This window comes from Microtus pennsylvanicus, chromosome 10 (genome assembly GCF_037038515.1).
Source record: "Microtus pennsylvanicus isolate mMicPen1 chromosome 10, mMicPen1.hap1, whole genome shotgun sequence".
Lineage (NCBI taxonomy): Eukaryota > Metazoa > Chordata > Mammalia > Rodentia > Cricetidae > Microtus > Microtus pennsylvanicus.
This window is the reverse complement of record NC_134588.1, coordinates 30,109,448-30,135,208: the sequence shown is the minus strand read 5'-3', so window position 1 is coordinate 30,135,208 and position 25,761 is coordinate 30,109,448. Positions and strand designations below refer to the sequence as shown.

General features: G+C 48.8%; 1 protein-coding gene across 1 annotated transcript in view; it reads left to right on the top strand.

Moving 5' to 3' along the window:
• Nucleotides 1-20,126, top strand: part of Lgr6 (leucine rich repeat containing G protein-coupled receptor 6) — a 114,953-nt gene extending 94,827 nt beyond the window's left edge. Inside the window, exons 8-18 of the mRNA XM_075988038.1 lie at nt 221-292; nt 486-557; nt 2,038-2,106; nt 3,340-3,411; nt 4,520-4,585; nt 5,669-5,740; nt 6,205-6,276; nt 7,863-7,988; nt 9,721-9,881; nt 13,354-13,434; nt 15,757-20,126. Of these exons, the coding sequence (XP_075844153.1) occupies nt 221-292; nt 486-557; nt 2,038-2,106; nt 3,340-3,411; nt 4,520-4,585; nt 5,669-5,740; nt 6,205-6,276; nt 7,863-7,988; nt 9,721-9,881; nt 13,354-13,434; nt 15,757-17,012 (2,119 nt within the window). The 3' untranslated portion in view covers nt 17,013-20,126. The remainder of the gene's footprint in view (nt 1-220; nt 293-485; nt 558-2,037; nt 2,107-3,339; nt 3,412-4,519; nt 4,586-5,668; nt 5,741-6,204; nt 6,277-7,862; nt 7,989-9,720; nt 9,882-13,353; nt 13,435-15,756) is intronic.
• Nucleotides 20,127-25,761: the final 5,635 nt, after the last annotated feature.

Here is a 25,761-nt window from a genome sequence, read left to right as displayed (position 1 = left end):
CGGCCTCTATTATCTAAACATCTCAACCTCTCAGAACTCGACCTTAGCCCAAGACACAAAGGATCTATTCAAACAAAAAGGATGTCTAGAAGGAACAAAGGGAGTAGCTTTTGATCTCAGGACCTGTCTGGTCAGCTGTTAGAAAGCCCTGTGGAGCTCCATGCTCTTCCTCTCCACACCTCTCTCCCAATCCTCACTGCTCCTGGGTGCTGTCTTCCAGGGGTTTCCACAACAACAACATCAAGGCTATCCCAGAGAAGGCCTTCATGGGCAACCCCCTCCTGCAGACAATGTGAGTACTGCTCCTGCTGCCCTGTGTTTTAAAGGATGGAGGTCGTGGGGATGGATAGACAGGATGCCTCCAAAAAGAGCCAGCAAGGCAGGAATAGGGGAGAGCTGTTGTTCTCTCTGAGTCTCCACCCAGAAGAGCGGGAATCTGGAAAGAAATGAGCATCTGAATTGGGACTTGGGTGTTTCTCTTCCAGACATTTTTATGACAACCCAATCCAGTTTGTGGGAAGGTCGGCGTTCCAGTACCTGTCTAAACTGCACACACTGTAAGTGGGTACCAGAGGCTGCTCCTTGGTGCTGCCCTCAGGGCTTCTCCCCTATACTCTCCTGCTTGCTCTCTTCTGCCCTCTGCCTATGGACCTCTCTGTGGCCAGGCACCACTCAGCTGGAAGAAGAGGCCTTCAGGGCTCTAGACACAATACTTTCTCAAACCTGTCCCCATATCCGCTGGAACTTATTGGTTTCCCTCGGCTCTCACGTGGATGAAGAGAGCCCTTCTTCATACCTAGAGGCCCTTTGTTGACCTCTTTGGTTTTGTTCGGCCTGTGGGAGTTGCTCCCTATATACCCCCAGGGAGAACAGTGGACAGGGCGGAGGTTCTGGATTCTCTGTGTCCTAAGGCTGCTTCTCCAGTGCCCTGTGGCACAGCTTCCTATGCCATCTTTCTCACGCTGAGCCTGAAGGCAGTCCTTTGTTTCCTTCCCCCCTCTTCTATTCCAAGCCCAGGGTCCCACCCACTTCTTAAAAAAAAAAACTTCCATGGACGGTTCACAGCATGTTGTAACCTCACTCTGTACGGCTAACCTCCTCCAGACACATGTTTCATTCTCGTTTTTAATGCATTTCCTCTTCATCCCAACCTGGGAGGTAGGTACTTTGGTCCATTTCACAGTTGAAACCTGAGATGCTCAGGTACTGAACAGGCGTGAGCCCAGGTCCTCAACTTCTGCTATCGGGCACATTGTTGGATGCCACTCTGCTTCCTCAGGGTCTCTCACACACTGTTCATTTGTGACAGGGTTTCCTGTGGGAAAGGCTAACCTTCACCTGATCCTCTAGCTTCCACTCTCCCAGGGCTAAGACTAAAGGCATGTGACATCCCTCTCAATACTTGCCTTTTAAAGTAAACATTTGTGCCAGGAGTAGTGGTAGAGGCTTATAATCTTAGTGCTCCAGAGGTGAAGGCAAGAGAGGTTCAAGGCTAATTTCTGCTATATAATCTGAGCTCCAGGAGACTCCATTATCGAAAACAAATAATAACAACATAGGACATTTCCCATGTCCTTTGTCTGGGTTTGGTTTTGTCTTTTTGCAAGCCAAAGGCCTCAATGCTGGAGTCACTGGGCTTAATCTTTGCACTGCTGGACCTGGCAGGGCTGTATCAATTTTAAAAAGTGACTGGGAGCTGGCATGGTGGCGCACGCCTTTAATCCCAGCACTCAGGAGGCAGACACAGGCGGATCTCTGTGAGTTAAGAGGCCAGCCTGGTCTACATAGTGTGTTCCAGGACAGCCAGCCAGAACTATATAAAAGAGAGACTTTGCCTCAAAAAAAAAAAACCAAAGAAGTTATTGGACCCTGCTAAGCATGGCTCAACTTCCAACAGGGCCAGAGTAGCTAATTTGAAGGAGACCTGGGGAAGATGGCATTTCCCCAAAGGCAATGCCTATGAGGAAAGCTGAGGCTGAGAGCACAGATGCTGGCGTGCCTGACCCACCCTCCAGAGCCTGTTTTCTCTGTTCGCAGATCCTTGAATGGGGCCACTGACATCCAGGAGTTCCCGGACCTCAAAGGCACCACTAGCCTGGAGATCTTGTGAGTGGATTCCCTCTCCCTCCCCCGGGGACTCTTCTGCCTCCCTTCATCTGGAAGGCTGTCCAGGCTGCTCCTCTCGCTATCCCTCCCCTAGAGTGTGCCTCTGCTACTGGCTCAGCCCCAGGGCCTTGGCCATCTCCAGATGTGGCGCTGCCTCCAGGCAAGGCAGGGGCAGCAGGATGTGGGGGAGGAGGCTGGCATTCCTCTATTGTGCTTAGATTTGTCAGGTCTGGCTTGAGAGCTCTTAATCCTGAGCCATGGTTCATGAGGACAGAGGATGGGAGCAGGGTTGTGAAACACCACTTCCTTTGATTTTGAGAGGCTTGGTTCCAATGAAGCCTTTCTTAGTGTCTCTATGCTATACTCTGGATCCTGGGATAAGTATATCATAGACCCTCAAAGTACTCAGCATCCTGGGATACATAGTACTTAGCAGGCCCTCAAAACATATTAAATGAATGAAAACAAACCAAGCAGGCACCCCACGTGAATGTTAGGAAGTCAGCTCCTTGCCCACACCACACAACTCATTCATGCTTCTGCTGGGGCCGCCACTCTCCTCTGTGCCTCCATTGTCTTCTTCCTCGCTCAGTGGCATGTAGAAATTTTTCCATGAAAGTAATAATAGTTTCCCAAGGATGACCTTGGCTTGGAGTTTTTCTAGGGCTACCCTGAGCCTAATCCAAGCCCATTCTCTAATCTGCCCTCACAACCCTCTGCACCCCAGCCTCGGGACCTTCTCTCTTTTTTTCCCATCTTGTTCCCCTCCCCCAGACACAGGGAGAAGAGTGCGTACTGTGTTCCCATGGTTCCAGTGGCGCTGTTTCCTAGCTACTCATTGCCATGGCTGTCCCTCCCCTCCATGGCCCCAAGAGCAGGGAAGACTTAATCTCTAAGGCCCAGTGTTTCTGGGACCATTATGAGGGTGGGCTATGGATGGGGTGAAGATATATGAGTAGATTTAGATCTGTATGGATCATTGGACAAGCAGAGTCAATGGATCGGGACCCTATTTCTCTCTGCTTCCCACCCCAGCTTCCATAGGCCAGGGGAACGAGGGAGGGGGCTACTTTCTGTTACCATAGCCCCACCCCCTGCCCTGTTTATCCCGCGGCTTCTCTTTTGTCAGCTCTGTCCTCCCACGGACAGTATCAGGTCCAGTGCTAGAGACGGATGGCTGGGAATGGCAGGGTTCTGGGCTTGGTGCCAGCTCTGTCTCTGTTCTCCCTACAGGACCCTGACCCGTGCAGGCATCCGGCTGCTCCCCCCGGGAATGTGCCAGCAGCTACCCAGGCTCCGAATCCTGTGAGTGGCTCCTGATCATTCTCCAGTCCTGGCATTGTACTGCTGGCCCCGTGTCCCAGGGAAAGCCTCTCCTGCTTCTGTTGTACTTGGTCACATCTCTTTCTGGAGAGCGGTCAACATAGGCTCCTGCTGAGAATCTGTTTGGAAGGGACTGTCCTCTCTTGCTCAAGATAAAGGACTTGGGTGTCTGGAGTCAGAGCTGAGTGGTTTGAGACCAAGTGTGTGTCTCACTAGCTATGTTCATTTGGATTCATTCTTTAACGTCTCTAAATTCCAATGTCTCCTTTAAAATGAGAGCCAATTTGTGAGACTTGAAAACAGCTCTGTTTAATGTACATGTCTCATAATAGGGCTTCCAAACGGCATCGTTCAGGCAAGAGAATTTAGCTATCGCTTCTGGTATTCTGAAGATTCTTAAGTTGCCCCAGTTTTTCTTTCCCCCATATTCTAGCTTCAGTCTTAGACTGACCCCTCTGGCTCTTCCAAACAGCTCAAGATGGGTACATTGATATCTGGGGATGTGTCTATTAATTGGCGGTGTGTTTTTAGGCAGGTTCAATGCTAAGGTTCTAGGCCTCATATTCCCTGCCTACGGGAAAGGCTGGGCCAGATAGATGTTCCCTGAGGGTTCTCAGCATTCTTCTCTGTCAGCTCCATAAATGGGGGCTCTACTTCCATGGGTGACAGTGGTCAGCTTGTTCAGTGATGCCTGTATTTTCTACTGACTGTTCCAGCATTCCACGCCCCAGTTTTGGCCCCTCTCCTCACCTCCATGCCCCTCACTTGGTGCTCCATTTCCTCAGGATGCTCCCAGGGTTCTGCAGATTTACCTGTTGATAAGACAGCCCTGCTTTAAAACAAGAGGCCGAGTTGGTTCTATCTAGGCTCAGTAAGGGGGTGGGGCTTAACAGGGAGGAGGGATGTGAAATCTAAAGGCAGAGATTGATACTCGACCATGAGAAGGTCGTAGTGTTCCTGAAGGGTCCTTGTGACCATCAACTACTTGACAGAAAAGCATAGCCCTGACCACAGAAGCTTTTTCCTGACCCCACCCCCACCTTCACATAACCACTGCTTCACCCTGAGCTGGGTTCTGTCTCTTCTCCAGGGAGCTGTCTCACAATCAGATTGAAGAGCTGCCCAGCCTGCACAGGTGTCAGAAGTTAGAGGAAATGTAAGTCTGGGGACGGTTAGGGGCAAAAGAATGCAAGGGGGGCTCTTGGCGGGTCTGTGGGGAGGGGCCCAGGAGCTGAAGCTCCAACCCCTCTTTCTTCTCAGTTTGTTAGATCCAGATGTAGGGCTGGGAGCTCAGTAAGACCTGGGCACATCCTGAAGGACTCAGAGTCGATGATACTGCTAGGAATAGGTGCCCAAAGGAGTCTCAGGATAGCTCCTGAGTCAACAGCAACACCAAAAAGCAGTTGCAATTAGAGCCAATAGAGGGCCAGGACCACCAAGGCACTCTGTATGAGACACAAGAAGTCTGCAGAGGAACTAAAAGCACCCTCGGTTTTGGAGCATGCGCTCTTATGTTCCACAACCCATCAACATTCACACATATATGTGTGCTCATGAACACAAAGATAATTCATGGTCATACATGGTCCTCCAGCTTCACACAGAAAAGCTCACTTTAAAATTTTCCTAAGCTCCATTTGGCCACCTCCTTAAACTACTTTCTTAAATAGTTTCCTTTAAACTACTATAGTCTCTTGAGTTCCTCATAGCTGCCCCTGATTCTAGGCAGGGCAAATGCTTAATGGGGCCATGGCAGGGAAGATATATCTGGGTCTGTCCTGTTTGTCTGGGTGACAATGTCTTTGATATTGCTGGAGTCCAGGAGCTATCACCTGTTCTGACAATCAGTCTGCCAAACTCAGTGCAGTCACTTGGGTGTGCAGTCACCAAGGGCTGGGCGTGCTCTGAGGCCAGGCTAGGGTCCGGAGGACCCATGGCTGTGCGGGAAAGTGGGGGTCACTTCAGCTGGGCTGGGAGCCAGGCCCGGTGGGAACCCTGGAAGCTGACTCCCTCTTGGGCCACAGGGATGGTTTTGTGGCTTTGTCTCCTGACCCACTTACCCAAGGCAACCGGATCTCCTTGTGCTCCCTCTAATTCTGGTGACTTCCGCGGGCTGGGCCTTTTTTCCTGTGCCAGAAGAAGTGGGGGGCTCTCCTTTCTTCCTTCCAGTGCTTGAGGGGCATGGAGCAGAGCCAGGGTCTGGGCCTGCAGGCTCATCTAGTCTCTCTTGCTGCCCTAGTGGCCTCCAACACAACCGGATCTGGAGAATTGGTGCCGATACCTTCAGCCAGCTGAGTTCCTTACAAGCTCTGTGAGTACCTGCAGGACTCAGGGGTGCCTTCTGGAGGACCCCATGTCCCTTCCAAGCTCATTCCTATGGAACATGTGTCCAGTTTAAGCACTCATGACATGTACGTGCATTTCTTCTCCACAGCCCTTTCACGTACACACATACACACGTACACATGCACACGCGCACACACACATGCACACATATGAGGCACTTTCCCATCCAGTCACGCAGACCACTTCTCCAGCTATTACCCAGGAAGTCCTGAGGCTCTAGAGCCAAGACATGATGGCTGCATTCCAGTTGCTACAGCCAGGTTGGGAACTAGGCAGCTGTAGAAACCTTCCTCAAAAGGATAAGGCCACTGCCGCTTCAGAAGACCAGGTGGAAAGTATGTGAGAGCAAGCCCGAGACAGGCCCAGGATAGGAACAATGCATTCTCCGTGGGTTTCTGCTCTCGCCTCTCTCAAGCTTTCTGTTCGCAGAGACCTGAGCTGGAACGCCATCCGTGCCATCCACCCTGAGGCCTTCTCAACCCTGCACTCCTTGGTTAAGCTGTAAGTGTGCCTTGACCTCTCTTCCAGGATGCTGGGGACCAGTTGGGACCATGGGCTGGCAGGTGGTACAGGAGGGCCACCACTGAGCAGGGACTTGTATAAATGTTTCACCACCCATCCCAGGGAGGTCTGCGCAGCCTAATCAATCATTCTAACAGTGTGTTTGACACATGGCGAGGCCTGCTAAACAGAGAGCCTGCTTCCTGCAAACTCTGGAATATCATCTGCTGACGTTCTGCAATGTTTTGGCAGCCTCGGTCCTCATCGCGTTCCACTCCCTCACCTCTACCCTGGCCTCTATGTCCTCCACATGCACCAATGGAGAGAACATATGTGCCAGAACTTCTCACTCCGAGAGGACGGTGGCTGACAGAACTCAGGGACTCAGAGAGCTACAAGGCAGTAGGGAGCCGTGGAGTCTTTATGTCACATAGGAGTCAAGCAGAGAGTATGCTGGTCTGGGGCACGGTCACAGTGTTAGGCTGAAAGGGCCTGGTTGCCACACACTGTGGAGCAGGTTATTAACTATACAAGAGTTCTGTCCGAGGAGGAGCTGGCATCCTACCTGCTTGCTTGCCAAAGGCATTCCCACCCGCACAGGGCCCCTTTCTGAGCCACATAGACTCCTCTAGGCTAGCTCCTGCTCTAGCCTTGGATCTTATCCTGCCACTGCCACTTCACTGTTGACATCTCTAACGTCTAGGAGGAGTCACCTGCTTAAGGATTCTCCACGACTCCCACGTGGCATGCAATCCCCCCTCCCTAGTCTGTGGCTCTCTGGGCTCTAGGCCTTGGTCTTGTAAAACTCTCACCTCCGTCTTCCCTCTGATGTTTGCTATACTCCTGCCAGAGAGGTAGGACAGATATTTTTATTCTTTGAAAGATGAGGCCATTGGAACCTGGGCAGCTTCGTGACTCCCTTTGGTTACACAGTGAGCTGGTGATGGTGCCAGGTTTCCTGCCTGCCAGTCCAGGGCTGTTTCCACGACGCACAGTCTGTGGTCCTAGTGTTTGTATTGGATTCCTGGCTTGGTCTAATAATGTCTCCTGGGGAAGTTGTGTGTGTCCTCACCTCTGGCTACCAGACAGGTTCTGAAAGGCAGGATGGATGAACCAAAGTCTGCTTAGGTCTGGATGACGAGCTCTGCTCTGCTCTGTCTGACTCTGGCCTAGTCCATCATCAGAGAAGCAAAGGGAATGCATGGGATACAGGCGAAGAGCAGAGAGGTCTCCCAGGAGGGTGAGCAAGGGTTCCCGGATGGGAACTAGACACAACAGCTATAGGTGTGGGGCTCTGTTACCTATAGATTGGGACAATTTGATATTAAGCTAGAAGAGCCACTGACATATAGCTATCCCCCAGGGTTTGTTGAATGAGTGGATGGCCGAGTTAATGGAGGGTTGTCTTTAAAGCCTTCTGAATCAGCCTTGCCACAGGGCGCACACTGCCTCCCCGGTACTTATTTTCCATTCTTTGCTGATTTCCTTTTGCTTTCATCCCAGCACCCTGGTCACACCCTCCACAAGGTCCTGTCCCCTCAGTAGTCCCACTGACTGCCAATAACTCTGATCATCCACTGTCCTAGGGACCTGACCGACAACCAGCTGACCACGCTGCCCCTGGCCGGGCTGGGAGGCCTAATGCACCTGAAGCTCAAAGGGAACTTGGCCCTGTCTCAGGCCTTCTCCAAGGACAGTTTCCCAAAACTGAGGTGAGAGCTTGGCTTGCCCTATGCCTGAGGAGGTGTGTCCCAGACACCAGTCTCACAGGGAGATTAAAAAAGCCACAGGGTCTCACCCTGAGAATAGCCTGGTAGCCTAGGGTTTGGCTTCACTGCCCTCCTCCTCATCTCCTCTCCCTACTCCAGCCACCAATTTAAAGGCACAGAGACTGTAGGAAAGAAGAGCGCTGGTGTAGAGGCCCCCGGGACCTCCTTGTTCCTGGCCCTACACAGCGAGGCTGTCCCATCCTCACTTAGGCATCATCTGAGGTACAGAATCAGGGCAGAGCCCAGGGCACTGATGAATGGAAAACAAGCTGCACAGCCAGTCCCTGGTGCTAATGACATCCAGGCTTCCTTCATGTAGTGGCGGCAGCCGTGCAGCCTGTGTGGCCCAAGCTTTGTCTGCTGCAAGCTAACGAGATGCCCAAGGCGTCTGTCCTCACCCTCGGAGGGCACAAAACCCAGTTCTGTTATGCCAGGAGCTGGGGAGGAGACAGGGTGTTGGTTTCACAGAAGACAAGAGTAAAGAGTCACAGGGGAAATCTTGGATTTGGGGTTTTTTGTTTTTGTTTTTTTTGGGGGGGGAGAGGCTGGAGAGATGGCTCAGTGGTTACAAGCTCTTGCTGTGCAGTTATAAGGATAGGAGTTCAGATCTCAGACCTATATAATAAATTGGGATCCCATGCATGCTTGTAATCCCAGCTCCGAGGAAGGCAGAGGCAGGGAGAAACCCCATCTTAATGAAATAGGCAGAGAATGATAGGGGAGAACACTGGGTGCCCTCTTCTAGTCTCTGCGTGTGTTCATAGGAGCATGTACACATACACTCAGACATAAAGAAAGGAAGGTGGATGTTGTGAGTGGTCCTACACACTTGGGTAGTAAAAGAAGGAAGATGGGCAGTTCAAGGTCATCCTTGGCTACAGTGGAGTTTGAGACCAGCCTGGGCCACATGAGACCCTGTCTTAAAAAGAAAAGAAAGCAAAGAATGGAGGTAGGGAAGAATAAAAAGAGAGGGGGAAAGGAAGGAAAGGCAGAAAATAGGGAAGGGGGGAAGAAAAAGAAAAAAAAGAATTCATGCCCCTCCCTTTATCCAGCACTTGGGATCAAACCCAAGAGCCTGTGCATGTCAGGCAAGTGCTCCATCGCTGAGTCAATCCCAGTCCCTGCCTCCTATTGTCTTCTTAAATATAGACAAGAGTTACTACCAAGGAGAAGCAGAGCACCCTGAATGCTGTGTGACCAGGGGAAATTGCCTCCCACTCTGAGCCTGCTGTAGGGACTTCTAAATAAATGGGAAAAGTCTCTCTCCCTTTCAGTTAAGACAAATTATGAGAAGACTATAGACTACAGAGCCCTTTGGGGTCAGCAATCAGGCTTTAAGACTCATCCAGAGCAGTGGTTCTCAACCTGTGGGGCTTTACCCCAAAGGGGTCAAACAACCCTTTCACTGGAGTCACCAAAAACCATTAGAAAAACAGATATCTATATCATGATTCATAACGGTAGCAAAATTACAGTTATGAAGTAGCAATGAAAATAATTTTATGGTTGGGGTCACCACAGTATGAGGAAGTGTATCAAAGGGCTGCAGCATTAGGAAGGTTAGAACCACTGGCTTAGACAGAGCAGGACACGTTGGGGCTGAAGAACAGGTGCAGAGGGCATCTGCGCTGTCTTTGATACCAGACACACTAAGGCAGCCTGTTCCCCACCCTAGGATCCTGGAGGTGCCCTATGCCTACCAGTGCTGCGCCTATGGCATCTGTGCCAGCTTCTTCAAGACCTCTGGGCAGTGGCAGGCTGAGAACTTTCACCTGGAGGAAGAAGAGACACCGAAGAGGCCCCTGGGTCTCCTTGCTGGACAAGCTGAGAACCACTGTGAGTAGTTGGGGACCTCAGGCTGAGGGTGTCCAGGCACTGGAGAGGAATCATGAAAGGAGGTTCAGAGAAGAATTAGTGAAGATGTGTGTGACTTGGAGGGAACTGTCTCACTGTTTGCACACTCATGAGCGCTTGCTGAGAAGGAGAGACCATAGGATGGGAGCTGGGGTATCAACTTCTTCCTGACCTTGGCAGGTCCTCGCATGCGCCAGCTCTCTCACTCCCCTTTCCCATGCACCACTCACTTCATCTTGGTGGCAGCCTCCTTACAGTGCAGGGTCCTTCACCTTTGGGTGTTCTCGGAGAAGCTGATTGATTAGTACATCAACCGAGTCAATTAGGATTAAATTAATCCAACTAAACCTGTTTTCAGTGGGGGAAAACCACCTTCCACTATGTCCTAGAACTAAATGGGACATTTCAGGGATTATTGCTCCCACGACTGGATGTCCTGTGCCTCTCTCCTGTCTACGAGTTCAAATGTGAAATTTAAGTGAGCACTGAGTACACAGCCCTGCAGAGTGCGTAGGTTGTCTTGGGCCAGGTATGTCTATTTCTGGAAGAGTTGGGGTGAAGAGAGAGTTGGAGGTAGGCAGCCAGGGGGTTCTGAGGGATTGTCTCTAAAAGATATCTTAGGTGAATGGGAGAGAACAATGCTTTCCTCTCCCCGGGCCCTGTGTTCCCAACCTCAGACAGAGTTAGGATAGACAAAGGGGTATTGCCTGTTGGACTTTATTTTCCATCTTGAACATCCCAACGTCTCAAAGAAGCAGAACAGAAAAAGCATCAAATCTAAAGCTGAGTGTAGCACTGCCACTCACCTGGTACCTGGGATGCCAGAGGTGAAGGCAGGAGGATCAGATGTTCAAGGTCATTGTCATCTACATAGTCAGTTCAAGGCTAGTCTGAGTTGTATGAGACTCATTTACAGCACCTCATGCTGGTGTTGTGGTATAGACAGAACTCAGTTCAAACCCAACTACACCATGTACCATTTGGGTTGCCTTCAACATGTTTTAACCTGAGTTTGTAGTTGTTTTGTTGTTGTTGTTGTTGTTTGTTTTACTCTTCAGGGCCCCACCACCCAGCTCCCAAATAAATACATGGAGACTTATTCTTAATTATGAATGTCCAGCCTTGATTTGTTTTTAGACAACTTTTCTAACTTAAATTATCCTGTTTCTCTTTAAATGCGGTTTGCCTTTGAGCTTTTTAACCTTTCTTCATTCCATTTACCTTTCTTTCCTTCTTACTCCATGGCTGCCTGGGTGACTGCGTGGCTGGCCCCTGTCATCCTCCTTTCCTCCTTTTCTCGTTCCTCCCTCTTCTTCTCGAGCCTAGATTTCTCCTTTTATTTATTCTCTCTGTCTGCTAACCCCACCTATTTCTCTCTCCTGCCTAGCTATTGGCCATTCAGCTCTTTATTAGACTATCCAGGTGTTTTGGGTAGGTAAAATAACAACTTTACAGAGTTAAGCAAATGCAACATATCTTTGTATCATTAAGCAAATATTCTACAGCATAAAAATGAATGAAGCCCATCTTATACTAATATTCCACAACAGAGTTTAATTTCCTTATCTTTCAGGGGGGAAAAAAAAAGATAGTACATGTCTCAATGGCTGTGAGGGAGGACTCCATGGCTGTGAGGGAGGACTGCATGATTCCATACAAGGCAAAGTGTGTTTGTCAACACTGCTTTGAGAGTCAGGGACACATACTTGGGGATAGTGTCCTTGTATAATCTAGACCACAGCTTACGGAAGTCAAATACTGTACTGTCTGGGGATCTCTGAGAACTTCCCTCCCAGTGGATGGAAACAGGAGAAGCATCTCCCAGAGAAGGTCCAAGCTCCCAGGAGGAGGAGCACAGCATCTAGTGGGGCCAGAAGACATCTGTCCCCCAGGGACAGTCCCGGATGTCTGTTGCATACTCCTTGGGGGAGTGGAAGGGGGCTGGAAAGAGGAATGGAAATTTTCCTTCCACAAGGTGAAACTTTCCACTGGGCTTAGGTCTTGGAGAACTACAGGCCTGTTGAGTTAGTGGGCTGCCTGCTGCCTGTAACAGGAGCTAGGGCAGGGCCCCCCACTTCCTGTGAAAGCAAAGGAGCAGAAAGAAAGCCAGGAACTGCTGTTTCAGCCAGATTCGATTTCCTCTCCATTTGAAGTGTGGTTACTTAACACCTTGGCCGTGACTTTCCCAGCCTCAGACAGTCTGTAGGTTTCACTCCTTGTATTTCATTCATGCATTCTGATTGCAAAGAATCACTGCAGGCCTTTCTGGAGTGCATGGGCAGGTGGGGAATGAACAGTAGAGAAGGAAGGAAATGACCAGGACTGTGGGGGCACACCCTGGCCTTCCACCTGCCCTGAAGCTGTCCAGATTAAGAGCAGCTTCTCAATCTTTCGGCCTCCTGGGAAAGCCCTAGCAGATGTTTACCTGTTAAGTGGGGAGAAAGGATCTACACAGAAGCCAGACAGTGTGAGCCAAAGATGGAGACAAATACAGCAGGGTTATCTACTTATTCCTCTGTGATGGAGGAAGTTGATGGGGCACTGAGGCACTTGAAACCTCAGACACCAGCCCCATTCTGGTGTGTGTGTGTGCACACGCGTGCACATGCATGTGTGTGCGTGCATGCAGGTGCATTTGGCTCTGAGAGCCAGAAGTTGATGCTGCAAGTCTTCCTCTATTACTTCACCTTATTTTCTAAGTCAAGGTCCCCTACTGAGCCCAGAGTTCACCACTTGGCCAGAATAATTGGCCAGGGAGATACAGGGATCCTCCTGGCCCCTTCCAGCATCAGGGCTGTGGATATATGCCACGATGCCTCGGGCTGCGGATACATGCCACAATGCCTAGGGCTTCAGATACATGCCACGATGCCTGGCTTTTATGTGGCTGCTGAGGATCTGAACTCAAGCCTTCATGCTTGCTATTGAGAAAGAGGTTTTACGTAGCCCAGACTTACCTCAAATTTGCTTTGTAGACGAGGATGACCTTGAACTCCTGATCCTTCCACCTCCACCTACCAAATTCTGGGAACATAGGCATGCTCCGCCATGCCCAGCACCAACATCTTCTTAGCATGTAGTGTTTGTAAGTAGGACATGGAATTGCAATGACAGGCTGGCTGGAGGAAGAACTATGTGGTCACTAGCTTTTCCCATTAGAGCAGCCACCAACCACACTCTAAGCAGCACTCGTGGACTAAAGATGGCTCGGCTCAAGAAAATGCAGAATATTGAGAGTGAAATGTTCATTTCAGAGAACTAGAAATCCACAAAATCCACAAGCGGAGAACGTGGAGCTACCCAAATACTGACACCCATGAGCAGAAACAGATAGGCAGGACTGTTGGGTGACCAGGATTGAACAGTGAGGAGGGGCACAGCAGCTTAGATGAGTGTGCGCTAATAACATACACCAGACCCAGGACACTAGCCACTTTCTGCTTTCCCTTCTCAGATGACCTAGACCTGGATGAGCTCCAGCTGGACATGGAAGACTCAAAGCCACACCCCAGTGTCCAGTGCAGCCCTGTTCCAGGTAAGATGGGTGGATGGGGAGCAGGGGAGGGGACAGCCAATCACCTGATTGAGAAGTCAGTCAGCCCGTCTACGGTTGTGCTGTAGATACTTTCTCTGCCCAGTGCTAAATCTGCTGGGTAGGAGCCTCTTCTAAGCCTGGCAGAGACTTAGGTGTGTACCCGGGGGAAGCAGGGGGGTTGGGAAGGGTCAAACAACCTTCACACTTCAGCCAATCAACGGTTATGCACCTAGAAGAAGTTGCTCTCGGAAGAGTGACGTGAGGAAGAGTCACGGCTGGGGCTGCCGGGGCTGCTCTTTGAGCATTCCCTCACACACCACAGACTCAGAGAGCCAGGTGGGGCTCCAAAAGAGCACCTTCTCTGACCCATGAAGTGTGGGACCTCTCTTCATTAAAATAGACTGGGAAAACTCCAGTGTCTCTGGATAATTCCTAAAGTACTGTCCTACCTTTAGAACCAAGGAAGTCTCCTCTAACCTTGAGCCATTAGAACAGAAAGAAGGGGGGGGGGACTCTTTTTCCTTGGTGGCACACAACCTAAGATTTTTTTTTAAGTGTGAAGAGTTCCTTTCCTGTGTATAAAATGCTAACAATTAAATTAGTTAGCATTTAATTAGCAAAACAATTAATTAAAGGCATGATGATGCATGCCTTTAATTCTAGCACTCAGAAGGCAGAGGCGGATAAACTCTGTGAGTTAAGGCCACCCTGGTCTACATGGCAAGCTCCAGGACAGCCAGAGCTACATAGTGAGAACCTGTTTCAAAAAATCAAAACCAAACAATAAAAGAAAATGCCAACAGGCCATGCCAAAAGACAGCAGAGTACTGCTTGGGCCAAGAACTGTTGAGAATAAACACAAAGTGATGAACAGTTAGCTGTTTCTATTCATCCCACCTCCGTTTTCCAGGTTTCCATACTTTGCTGGCGTAAGCCCCTTGCCCGGAAAGCTTTCTGTCCTGACCTTGCTCGACACCAGCTCTTAGCGCTTAGTGGCAAAAGTACGCCCCCTCGTGTCGGACTGGGGAAGGGAACAGCTGGCACAGTTTGCCAGAAAACACATGCTTCACTAGCTCTGCCTCAGTCAGGAGCTGCATGTCTGAAAATCAGCAATCGACAAGGATGAGGTAAAAGAGTAAGTTCTGGAAAGCAAGGCCCAACTTCAACTTGCTTTAAAAATTGTTCACACAAGCAGGCAAATAAATTACTGCACATCATATGGTGCGGTGTTTATTATGCAGCTATTGGAAATGTGTTTTTGAGGTTATGAGGAAGTATGCTAAGCTTAATTTAAAGAAAATAAAATCTCAACTTATTTTAAATAATACGTTAAAACATGGAAGTAAATAGGCTAAAATAATGAGTTCTTTTGAGAGGTGAGGTCATAAAGCAGCTTAGATTTTTCCATGTTATATTTTCAGATTTCCTACAATTACCATCTATTATTTCATAATCAGAAAAAATGTTTCAAAAATAGCTCCCACAGAAATCTCTGAAATTCCCAAGCTACCTAGCAATAGTTTGAAAAACAAGTCTGAAGCCAAAGGAGATGAAGAAATACTATGCCCAAAGTTATACACGGTGACTTAAGAATGGGCACTGGGGAGAGAGATGGAGAAACGCCAGGGTCTTACCCATCTAATATGGCGTCAAGTTGGGAAACTCCAGAAGTTCAAAGGTTTTTTTTTTTCTCTTTGTTTTTAGTTAGGGCTTCGCTATAATCTCAGGCTGGCTTCAAACTTATCGTTCTCCTGCCTCGGCTCCCTGATTACAGGTGTGAATTACTATACTTGGCAAATTTTTCTATATTTCCATTATGCACTTTGTCTCCCAAATACTGATTGCCTGATGAACATGCACTGTGGGTAAAGCAAGGGAGACCCAGCTTCTGTCTACTCAGGACTTCTCAACTGTAGAAACTTCAGCGATTGCTTGGACAGGGTCACCCCGTAAGTGGTTGACTCTGGACAGCTCCTCACCCCAGGACTTCTCTTCGCTCCTGTACACCAGTTTGTTACTCTTGTCTCTCCAAGTCTTGTGTCTTTGGGAAGACTGTGTTTCTTAGCATTCCCTCAGGTCTGGGTTTACACTGTACCATGCATACACTTCTGTGTATTTTCTTTGCAGCTTCTTCATGTGCATCTCCTCCACCCCAGTTCCAGGCATTTTCTGAGGAGACCAAGTCTGCCGTTCTGAGACCAATTCTCTGCTGTTAGTCTCCTTTGCATTCATTAGGAGTCATCTGAGCATAGTGCCTGGTGTTGCCAGTGAGCTGGGTTCTGGCAGCCCCTGCTCTGACCTTATGTCTGTTCTCTCTCACAGGTCCCTTCAAGCCCTGCGAGCATCTCTTTGAGAGCTGGGGCATCCGCCTCGCGGTGTGGGCCATCGTGCTGCTCTCAGTACTCTGTAACGGGCTAGTGCTGCTGACAGTCTTTGCCGGCGGGCCCAGCCCGCTGTCCCCAGTCAAGCTTGTGGTAGGTGCAATCGCAGGCGCCAACGCCTTGACGGGCATTTCCTGCGGTCTCCTGGCCTCGGTGGACGCCTTGACCTTCGGCCAGTTCGCCGAGTACGGAGCCCGCTGGGAGACCGGGCTAGGCTGCCAGGCTACGGGCTTCCTGGCCGTCCTGGGGTCGGAGGCGTCGGTACTGCTGCTCACCCTGGCCGCGGTTCAGTGCAGCATCTCTGTGACCTGCGTCCGGGCCTACGGAAAGGCGCCGTCGCCCGGCAGCGTCCGCGCAGGCGCACTGGGGTGCTTGGCGCTGGCCGGACTGGCGGCCACACTGCCGCTGGCCTCGGTGGGGGAGTATGGAGCCTCGCCGCTCTGCCTGCCCTACGCCCCGCCCGAGGGCCGGCCGGCCGCCCTGGGCTTCGCGGTGGCCCTAGTGATGATGAACTCGCTCTGCTTCCTCGTCGTGGCTGGCGCCTACATCAAACTCTACTGTGACCTGCCGCGGGGCGACTTTGAGGCCGTGTGGGACTGTGCCATGGTGCGGCACGTGGCCTGGCTCATCTTTACAGATGGCCTCCTCTACTGCCCCGTGGCCTTCCTCAGCTTTGCCTCCATGCTGGGTCTCTTCCCGGTCACCCCCGAGGCTGTCAAGTCTGTCCTCCTGGTGGTGCTGCCTTTGCCTGCCTGCCTTAACCCACTGCTCTACCTGCTCTTCAACCCTCACTTCCGGGATGACCTTCGGAGGCTCCGGCCAAGCCCTCGGTCTGCGGGGCCCCTGGCCTATGCTGCAGCCCGTGAGCTGGAGAAGAGCTCCTGCGACTCCACCCAAGCGCTGGTGGCCTTCTCGGATGTGGATCTTATTCTGGAAGCTTCTGAGGCTGGGCAGCCTCCTGGGCTAGAGACCTATGGCTTCCCCTCAGTGACCCTCATCTCCCGTCAGCAGCCAGGAGACACCAGGCTGGAGGGAAACCATTTTGTAGAGCCTGACGGAACCCAGTTTGGGAACCCACAATCTCCCGTGAATGGAGAACTGCTGCTGAGGGCTGAGGGAACCATGTTGGCAGGCCGTGGCTCTGCAGCGGGTGGAGTCTTCTGGCCCTCTGGCTCTCTCTTTGCCTCTCACTTGTAAATATCCCTCCCCGTTTGTCCTCTCCCCTCTCAATGATGGCTGCTTATATATATATAAAAACAACTAAAATGGCCCAGCAGGATGGCCAACCGCCCCTGGCGCCATTGTTCTCTATCCGTGGCCTTAACCAGTGAATGCTTCCAGGTCTTGTTTTGACTTGGTCTCTTCAGCTTCACTCTCTGTCTGGGTCTTCCCTGTCAAATCCACATCTGTAGACTAGAGACCTGGAAATTTGCTTAGGAGAAAGGAGGAAAGTAAAATATAGTACAGTGGGGATAGGACCATGATCAGGCAGAGAGACAGGCATGGAAGAGAACCACCAAAGACATGGGAGTGTCTTCTCTATGACTTGTGGATGGGATATAAAATGTGTTGTGTCCCATTGCTTTTGGCCTATGCCATGCAAAAGCGCTTCCTGTTCAAATATGCTATGGAAGACATTGCATATCATGTCCCTGTCTTAGCGTCATGGGGTCATGTTAGTGTCTACAAGGTCCTGAGATTTAGAACCTTTTAACTTAATTACTGCAGCAGTTAAACTTTTTTGACAGGTTTCTGTTTGCGTTTCCTGAAATACTTACAAATATCTCACAGAACTCAGCTCGGTTTTATCCCAGGGGGCTCATCTTTACACCAGGGAGCGCTACCCAGTGACATCATAAGATGCTGCCATCCTTGAATGCCTCTAAGAAGCCAACCTGGGGTAAAGCGCCAGAAGTTACTAACGATTCCATTGTTTAGGAGAGACTCTTCACACTCTGCTGCCCACCCTCCTCCTCCTACCAGGCCAGAGACCTGGAGGAACTTGCCTTAGCCCCACAAGGTGGGGCAGGAAGAAAGAGACCCTTGTGTGTGCTCCCATACCACATGACCCAAGTACCAATGAAATTTCTGCTCTCAGCACGACAGAGTTCTCAGGTTCTGGCAAAGTACACACTGGGAAGTCTGCAGTTCTATGGGCTCTCCCTAACTCGATGTTACCTTTGGATGGTTTTACATTGTTTGCCTACTGCCACAGCCTGGACCTCTCTTCTCATCCCAGTCCTGTTCCTGGGAGTGGTGGGCAACCCAAGATATTCGTGTTGTGGGTATTTCAAGGGAGTATTGTAGCTATCTGGGACTCCTGGGTGCTGGGACTCCTGGGTGCGGTTGAGTGACTACGGAGTGCCTCCTGCTCCAATCCAAACACAAGCATTCAGTCTCAGGGGAGAAGGTAAGAAGTGGGAGAATTCAAGCCTCAGGATTAATTATTAATTATTGCTCCTGGGAACCCCCAATATCATTTATATTGAGAAGACTGAGTGTGGATCCTGAGGCCCAATGGAGCCCCATACCTGCCTGAATCCTGCTGTGATCCTTAGCGGAGTCTTCCAAGATCTCCACCTGTAAAACAAGCTGAGAAGGCCCTTCTCTAAGTTTACTACTTACCTTTCCATAGCTTAGCTTCTTTGCTCTCTCCCTCTGCCCCCCTCCAGTGCCCAGATTCTGGCATAGGTCAACAAGTGGGGTGAGGGGAAGAGTCAGCCAGAGGCCTTGCATGGAGACTGAAGCGTTTCTAAATCCCACGTGACTCACTGAGTAGCCCCTGGTTCTTGAAGACTCCGAAGCAGAAAAGGCTACTTTATAATTTCTTGGAGTGCTCTCACGGGGTCAGTTTCACTAACGATGGCACATTTATTTATCAATTGTTTCAGGGTGCCTGATCTCTTTATTTCCCCAGGGTGACCAAGAACCCTTGGTGGGAAAGGTCTTCTTTTGTTTTCCTGAGACTTGGTGGTTCTCTGAAATTCCTCAAGGATGGCAAAACTGGTATTATTTTGGGAAACCTTGACTTCTAGAAAGTCACCCTGGATTTTGTTCTCTCTGTCACCACCACTATGGGATCACTGGTCCCTTTGGAGTTAAGGAACTAGCCTTGAGGTAGAGTGGAGTGTCCATATGTTGGTGATCGGAAATATAGGAATTGTTTCTTGAAGATGTCTTCTATGAAAGTGAGCCGGTCTTTTCGGGCTGCAAGCTGCATGTGTCACTGCTGTCACCGTACTGTCTGCTTCTAAAGATGTGAGCATCAGCCAAAGCTGGACTTTCCAATAAAGAAGAGGCAAGGGAGATGGAAATTGAAGGTGTCCTCGGAAAACATTCGAAATGTCTAGTGTGGAGTGGTGGTGCTTACCTGTAATCCCAGCATGTGGGGTGTGGAGTTGAGGTCATCCTCAGCTACATGGTGAGTTTGAGGCTATCCTAGGCTACATGAAACTGTCTCAAAACAAACAAACAAACCCAAAATCCTAGTTTATGCATATTACCACAAATATGATCGAGTAGTAAAGTTTCTTTGGGCTTTTATTTGGGCTAAATTTCTAGCCTGTCAATATGTTACTCCTTCGGTTCTCCCCATGTATCTTCTCCTAAGCAAATTCCCAGATCTCCATTTTACAATGTTTAGATTTGACAGGAAAGACCATGTGTCCTCAATTCCTCACAGAATGGAAAATTAAACTGTTCAGAGCACGTGAATCCTCTGTTGTGGTTGTGAACACAATCTTCCCAGTAGTTCCATGGGAAAGAATCCACTCCAGGGGCTAAGACGTTGTTAGTAGAGATGTCAGGACTTGGTGTGCATTTCCTCGGGCTCTGTGTGCTGTGCCATTAGCTAGTGCCAACCACAATCTTCTCTCAGACCGAGGAGAACTTAAGGTGCACCATGGTTTGCTAAGCATCTCGCCAAAATAAAAAACCAAAAATTACAAGTGTAGAGCTAAATGCAAGAGCATGAATTAGAGTTTCTTGCCAGGCCTCTCTTCCTCTTTACCGCCTCTCCTGCTCTTTTGGGCTCCCTTATCCGGGAAGAGTAAAGGCTTAAAGAGTAATGGAGGAGAAGAGGGAAGAGCTGGGGACAAGGCAGAAGGCCTGCGGGGACAGGATGGAAAGAGGTAATAAGAACCCTGACCTTCCTAGCACCAATCCCTCGACTACCTCTGCTCTTGGGTTACCAAGTTCTCCTACCTATGACCACCACCTCTCCATCCCTTCTGAGTTCCAGTCCCATGCCCTCCCCAGCCATGTGAAATATAAAAATTGTCGAGATGTAAATATCCAGGTTCTTCTGTGTAATAAAGCACCGATGAAGTACCACATCTGTCCTTCCACTCTTTTTTGCTACCCCTGGGGGAATCATGGGTGTGACAGAGAAATAAAACCTCATGGCTTTGAGAGGGTCAGGCTCCTCACACTCCCTCTTTCTGAGTTCTGGGACATTCAGACCACAGTCCAGGAATCAAAAGCAGTTTCAACTATCCATGCTGAAGTGTCCTTGGTGTGCACAGGGTCAGACAGAACAGAGTCTAAAGACAGCCAGGAGCAGCTTGGGTGTCCTGTGTCTCAGACTCTGAAGTCTTATCAGCCACAAGCCTACTGCAGAGGTCTCCACCCAAGAATCAGTTTTCTTTTAATCGGATGAACTTCCTTCCCTACTGTCTTCCTTCCCCAGAGCCTTGCTTCAGAGTATGATGACATTACCAAGAAAAGCAGGAGCCCTTCCTGGGAAAGGGAAAGAGATAAAAGTTGGCAAAACCACACCATCATGAGAACAAGATGCTAGTTCTAGCATGGTATCAGGCAGGGTCTTACTGACTGTCTTGGTTAGTGTTTTGCTGACTTGACACAAACCAGAGTTATTCCAGAGGAGGAACCTCAATAGAGAAAATGCAGGCAACTCTGTGGAGCATTTTCTTGTTAATGATTGGTTTGGGAGGACCCAGGTAACCTGGGGATGGTTGCCACCCCTGGGCAGGTAGTTCTGAATTTTTGTTTGTTTTTTGGATCTTTTTTTTTCTTGTTTTTTTGAGACAAGGTTTCTCTCAGTGTAGCCTTTGCTGCTCTAGACTGTTTTTTTAAGAAAGCAGGCTGAGTGAGCCATGGAGAGCAGACTCTAAACAGTGATCCTCCATGGTCTCTGCTTCAGTTTCTGCCTCCAGGTTCCTGCCCTCCCCTGACTTCTTTTCATGATGGACTGTAAACCCTAAGCTGAATTAAACCTTTCCCTCCCCAAGTTAGTTTTGGTCAGTGTGTTATCACAGCAATAGAAAGCAAATTAAGATGCTGACCTAGTGCTGGAGGCCCTTCTCCTCCTCCATTCACCTCTTCTTCCATCCTACATGTAAATATTTTTTCAACTTTTCCCCAACTTTTTTGTTTTCGTTTTTGATTTTCGAGACTTGGTTTCTCTGTGTAACAGCCCTAGCTGTCCTGGAAGCAGCTCTGTAGACTAGACTGGCCTCGACCTTACAGAGATCCACCTGCGTTTGGGTCCCAAGTGCTGGGACTAAAGGCATGTGCCACCACCACATGGTCCAACTCTTTTTTAGTTGATGCAGAATCTCAATTTCATTCTGAGATGATAGATGGTGTCTTTATAAACATCCTGTCCTCTGCTCTTTTTGAACAGAATATCCCAAACCCCTCAGCCTTCTGGCTCAACTACAGGGAGGGCCATTTTCTTAGCCTTGTTAGACATGGATAAGAGGGAAAACTTGGGGTTAACTCCAGTAAAAATGTGTTCCTTGAAATGCAGAACCTGAGCATTGAAGCAAACCCAAAACCAGAAAGAGTCCTGGCTTGGTGGGTCTCTGTATCTAAAACCAGAGGCTGTTCTGGTTGAGACAGCTCTGGGTTTTAGCCGTGGGATTCTGGTATTTGTCATTCATGCCCACCAAGAACATACTCCACTTTCTGGAGGCCTGTTTTTATGTCTATCTGCTTTGCAACCGCAACCAGCTGCTCCCTTCTCTCTCTCTCTCTTTTGTTTAAAAGGTTTAATCTAATTTTTGAGCAAGTATTACATTTACATGATTCGTCTGTCTCCCCCTTCTGTTCTTATTTGTTCCACTTCCCAACCCTTCACTGGTTACCACTGTTGTTACTGTCTCATCCTTCCGGCATGGGCATGCACAACACATGAATGCATGAACACTTTGAGAAAGAGAGAGAGTGTCTCATTGCAGCTCAGAATGACCCCAAACTTGCAGAGGATGACCTTGAGCTTCTGATCCTCTTGTCATTACCTCCCCAGTGCCAGGATTACAGGCATATGTCTCCATATTCAATTTATACAGTGCTGGAGGTCAAGCCCTGAGCATTGTGCCCGCTAGGCTAATATTCTACCAGCTACCCCCTCCTTTTGCAATACTGGTGATTGACTCATGGCCTTCTTCGTGCTAGGCAAATGCTCTACTATTCAGATTCCTAACTCAGAGTTTTTTCAATCCATATTTTTAAAAAGCATGTATGGCTGGGCAGTGGTGGTGCATGCCTTTAATCCCAGCACTCAGGAGGCTACAAGAGCTAGTTGTAGGACAGTTCCAAAGCTACAAAGAAACCCTGTCTCGAAAAACCAAAAAAAAAAAAAGAGTATTTATGTACTTACTTCTTTTTTTGTAGAATTCCACAAGAATGTTTTTGCATTAAAAAAAATATATTTCACATATAAATAAAGCCTTTTCATTTTTCACAGCAATTTATATCTACTATGTTCTGGTTAGTTTTTAAATGTTTTTGTTTCTGTCAGCCTGACATAAGTTAGGGTCATCTATGAAGAGGGAACCTCAGATTCACAATTGAAAAAGAAGTTTCCATAATATTGGTCTCTAGGGGCTAATAAAATGCCACTGTAGGGGCATTTTCTTAATTAATGACTGATGGAGGGCCCAGTCTATGGGGCTGTCACTCCTGGGCAGGTGGTGCTAGGAGGTATGAAAAAGCTGAGCTCGAGAGATGGCTCACTGGTTAAGAACACTGACTCCTCTTCCAGAGGACACAGGTTCAATTCTCAGCACCCACATGGTAGCTTACAATCACCTATACCTCCAGTCCCAGGAGATCTGATGCCTTCTTCTGGCCGCTGAGGGCACCGGATATACACATGGTACATAGACTTACAAGCAATCAAAATATCCATATACATAAAATAATTTAAAAAAGAAATCTGAGCAAGCCATGGAGAGTAAACCAATAAGAAACAGTTCTCCATGGTTGCTTCAGTTACTGCCTCTAGGTTCCTGCTCTGCTGGGGTTCCTGCCTTGTCCTCCTTCAGTGATAGACTGTGATCAGGACATGTAAGCCAATAAACCCTTTTCCCTCTTACTGCTTTTAGTCAGTGTTTTATCACTGCAAAAGGAAGCAAACTAAGACAGAAATTGGTACCAGGATCATGAACTATTGCTGTGACAGCCCTGATCGTGTTGTTTTGGGGACGATTGTAGAAATGGTTCCAACTTTGGGCAGGAAAAGCCACTGAGTGCTCAGAGCTCAGTGAGCTGTTGTGGGAGCTTCGGAGATAAGAATGATGGGAACGATGCAGATGATGGACACCAGGACTGAGAAATGTCAGAGGAAAGTACACACTCTAGCAGGGCTGTTCGTGCATGCAAACAAAACCTGTGCTTTACTGGCACAGGCTCGCTGAGGCCAAGAAGTCTGCTGTGATTTAGAATAGAGCAGCATCACTGAGGTGGAATTTACTGGGAACATCTCTTCAAAGTCAGCACACAGAAGCTGTGGTCCAGAGGGGCCCACGCCTGCATTGCATCTGGGCAGCCACGATTCTCCCAGGTGGTACTGGTTTTGAAAGCAGGAAGGGGTCATGGAGAGCAGCTGAGGTTTGGCACTGTGAGAGGCTGTTAGTAAAGGTGTCATCTCGGGAAGTAGAAACCCCAGGTTTGAAGGGGTCATGAGGAAAAGCTGAGGCCTGCACCTTGAGACAGGGTCAGAGTCCCTGAAGAGAGCCAGTTGGTATCACTTACTGTCTCTTCAGTCCTTCTCATAGGATCTAACAGAGAGAAAATATTGGTTACTTTCTGTTGTGAAAGAAAGACTAAAAGTGAGTTAGACGTGTGTGATGTATGGATGTAATCCCAGAACTTGGGATACAAGGCAGGAGGACCAGGAATCCAATATTTTAAAAGCATTTTTTAAAAGTCAAGTTAGCTCCAAAACCACAGAGAAACCCTGTCTTGAAAAACAAAACAAAAAAAAAAACAAAACAAAACAAAAAGTCAAGTTAGCTAAGTACATCTTTGATAACTGTTCCTCACTTTGGCCAGGCGATGCAAAGAATACAGAACAGCAGAGAACCTTAAGTCTGAACTTCTGAACTAATTCATTTATATTCTTATATCCCCATTTCTATTTATTTGTTTTCATGTGTGTATGTGAAGACATGCATTACGACAGAGCTTATGTGAAGGTCAGAGGACAAGTTGAGGGAGCCAGTTCTCTCCTTCCATTATATGGGTCTTGGGTATCCAACTCAGTTGTCAGGCTTGGTGGTACATGCCTTTGAGCACTGAGCCACACCACCGGTTCCTATATTATTATCTGAATTAGAACAGTCACTCTGACTCTCCATTTTCCAGGCAGCTCACAAACACCCCCAGTTCCACTTCCTGGGATACAGTGCCTTCTTCTGCCCTATGCCGTCAGCAGACACACAGTCACATGCGTGAAACAAAATAAATCTTAAAAAAGAAGAAAACACTGTGCACAGACTATTTAGAAGGCGAAATTAAGGATTTGAGTCTCTGACCCTCCTCTCCTTGCTAGCACGATTGAAATAAAGTCATTCGAGTTACCAGTGTCTTTAGAGTAGATGTTTCCTTCCCAGTAACCACTTCCTTTCTTCTGGCAACAATTTCCTTCAGGAAGTGTCTTACTGCTCTTACTGCACGTGGTTCAATTCACTCCAGGTGGGAATGTGATCTGGGCTTTCCCAGCATTCATTTGGCTTCTCTGATTAGCCAAAGGGACTTACAACCAAGTCTTCCAGTAAGATCTGATCCAAGAACGTAGACGTGGTAAGTGCTGACCCTGGGGCGGCCGGGCTGGCAGGCTGTGCAGACCCTGGTGTCCGTCTTGGCTCTTGGAGAACAAGGAATTCTGACATCATTTGAGGATCTGTACTAGCCATGCCTAAAAAGCGTTTTGGACTTCGCAGGCAGTGAGCCAATTATTTGTGTTTGTGTGCCAGTGGATTTTTTGGTGCTTGCATGGAAAGAGGCAAACAGTCTCCTTTGACAAATCCCACCGGTATCACCCCCTACCTAAGTCCAGCAGAAGTGAACTCATTTGTCCTCCTAGCAACCTTAGGGTAAAAGAGGCATCATTGGATGGAATTTGGTGTCCATGAGGACTGTCAGGACCAATAGGATAGGCTACTGTCTTACAATTGCTATTGCTGTGATGAAACACCACGACCAAAAAGCAAGATGGGGAGGAAAGGCTTTATTTGGCTTATACTTCCACATTGTAGTCCATTGTTGAAGGAAGTCAGGATGGGAACTCAGGGTAAGAACCTGGAGGCAGGAGCTAATGTAAAGATGTCAAGGAGGGGTGTTGCTTATAGACTGGCTCAGCCTGCTTTCTTATAGAACCCAGGACCACCAACTTAGGGGGTGGCACCACCCACGATGGGCTGAGCCCTCCCACGTCAATCACTAATTAAGGCAAGAGGATGCTGAAGCACGGGGGCAGGGGAGAAGGTAAGTGAGAACTACTGGGCACTGCCCTGTGGATTTTGCAGATACTGTCAGAACTGCACAGCCGCTGAAGGAGAGCACAGGGAGCATCCACCATCCCTAGGTTTTACCTAACCTCTCTCGTTCCATTATCAGCAAAATGAGAGTGATGGTGTCGAAATGCTGCAGGTCATTGCACAGATCAGATTTTTTGTGTGTGTAAAGAATTGGTGCCTGC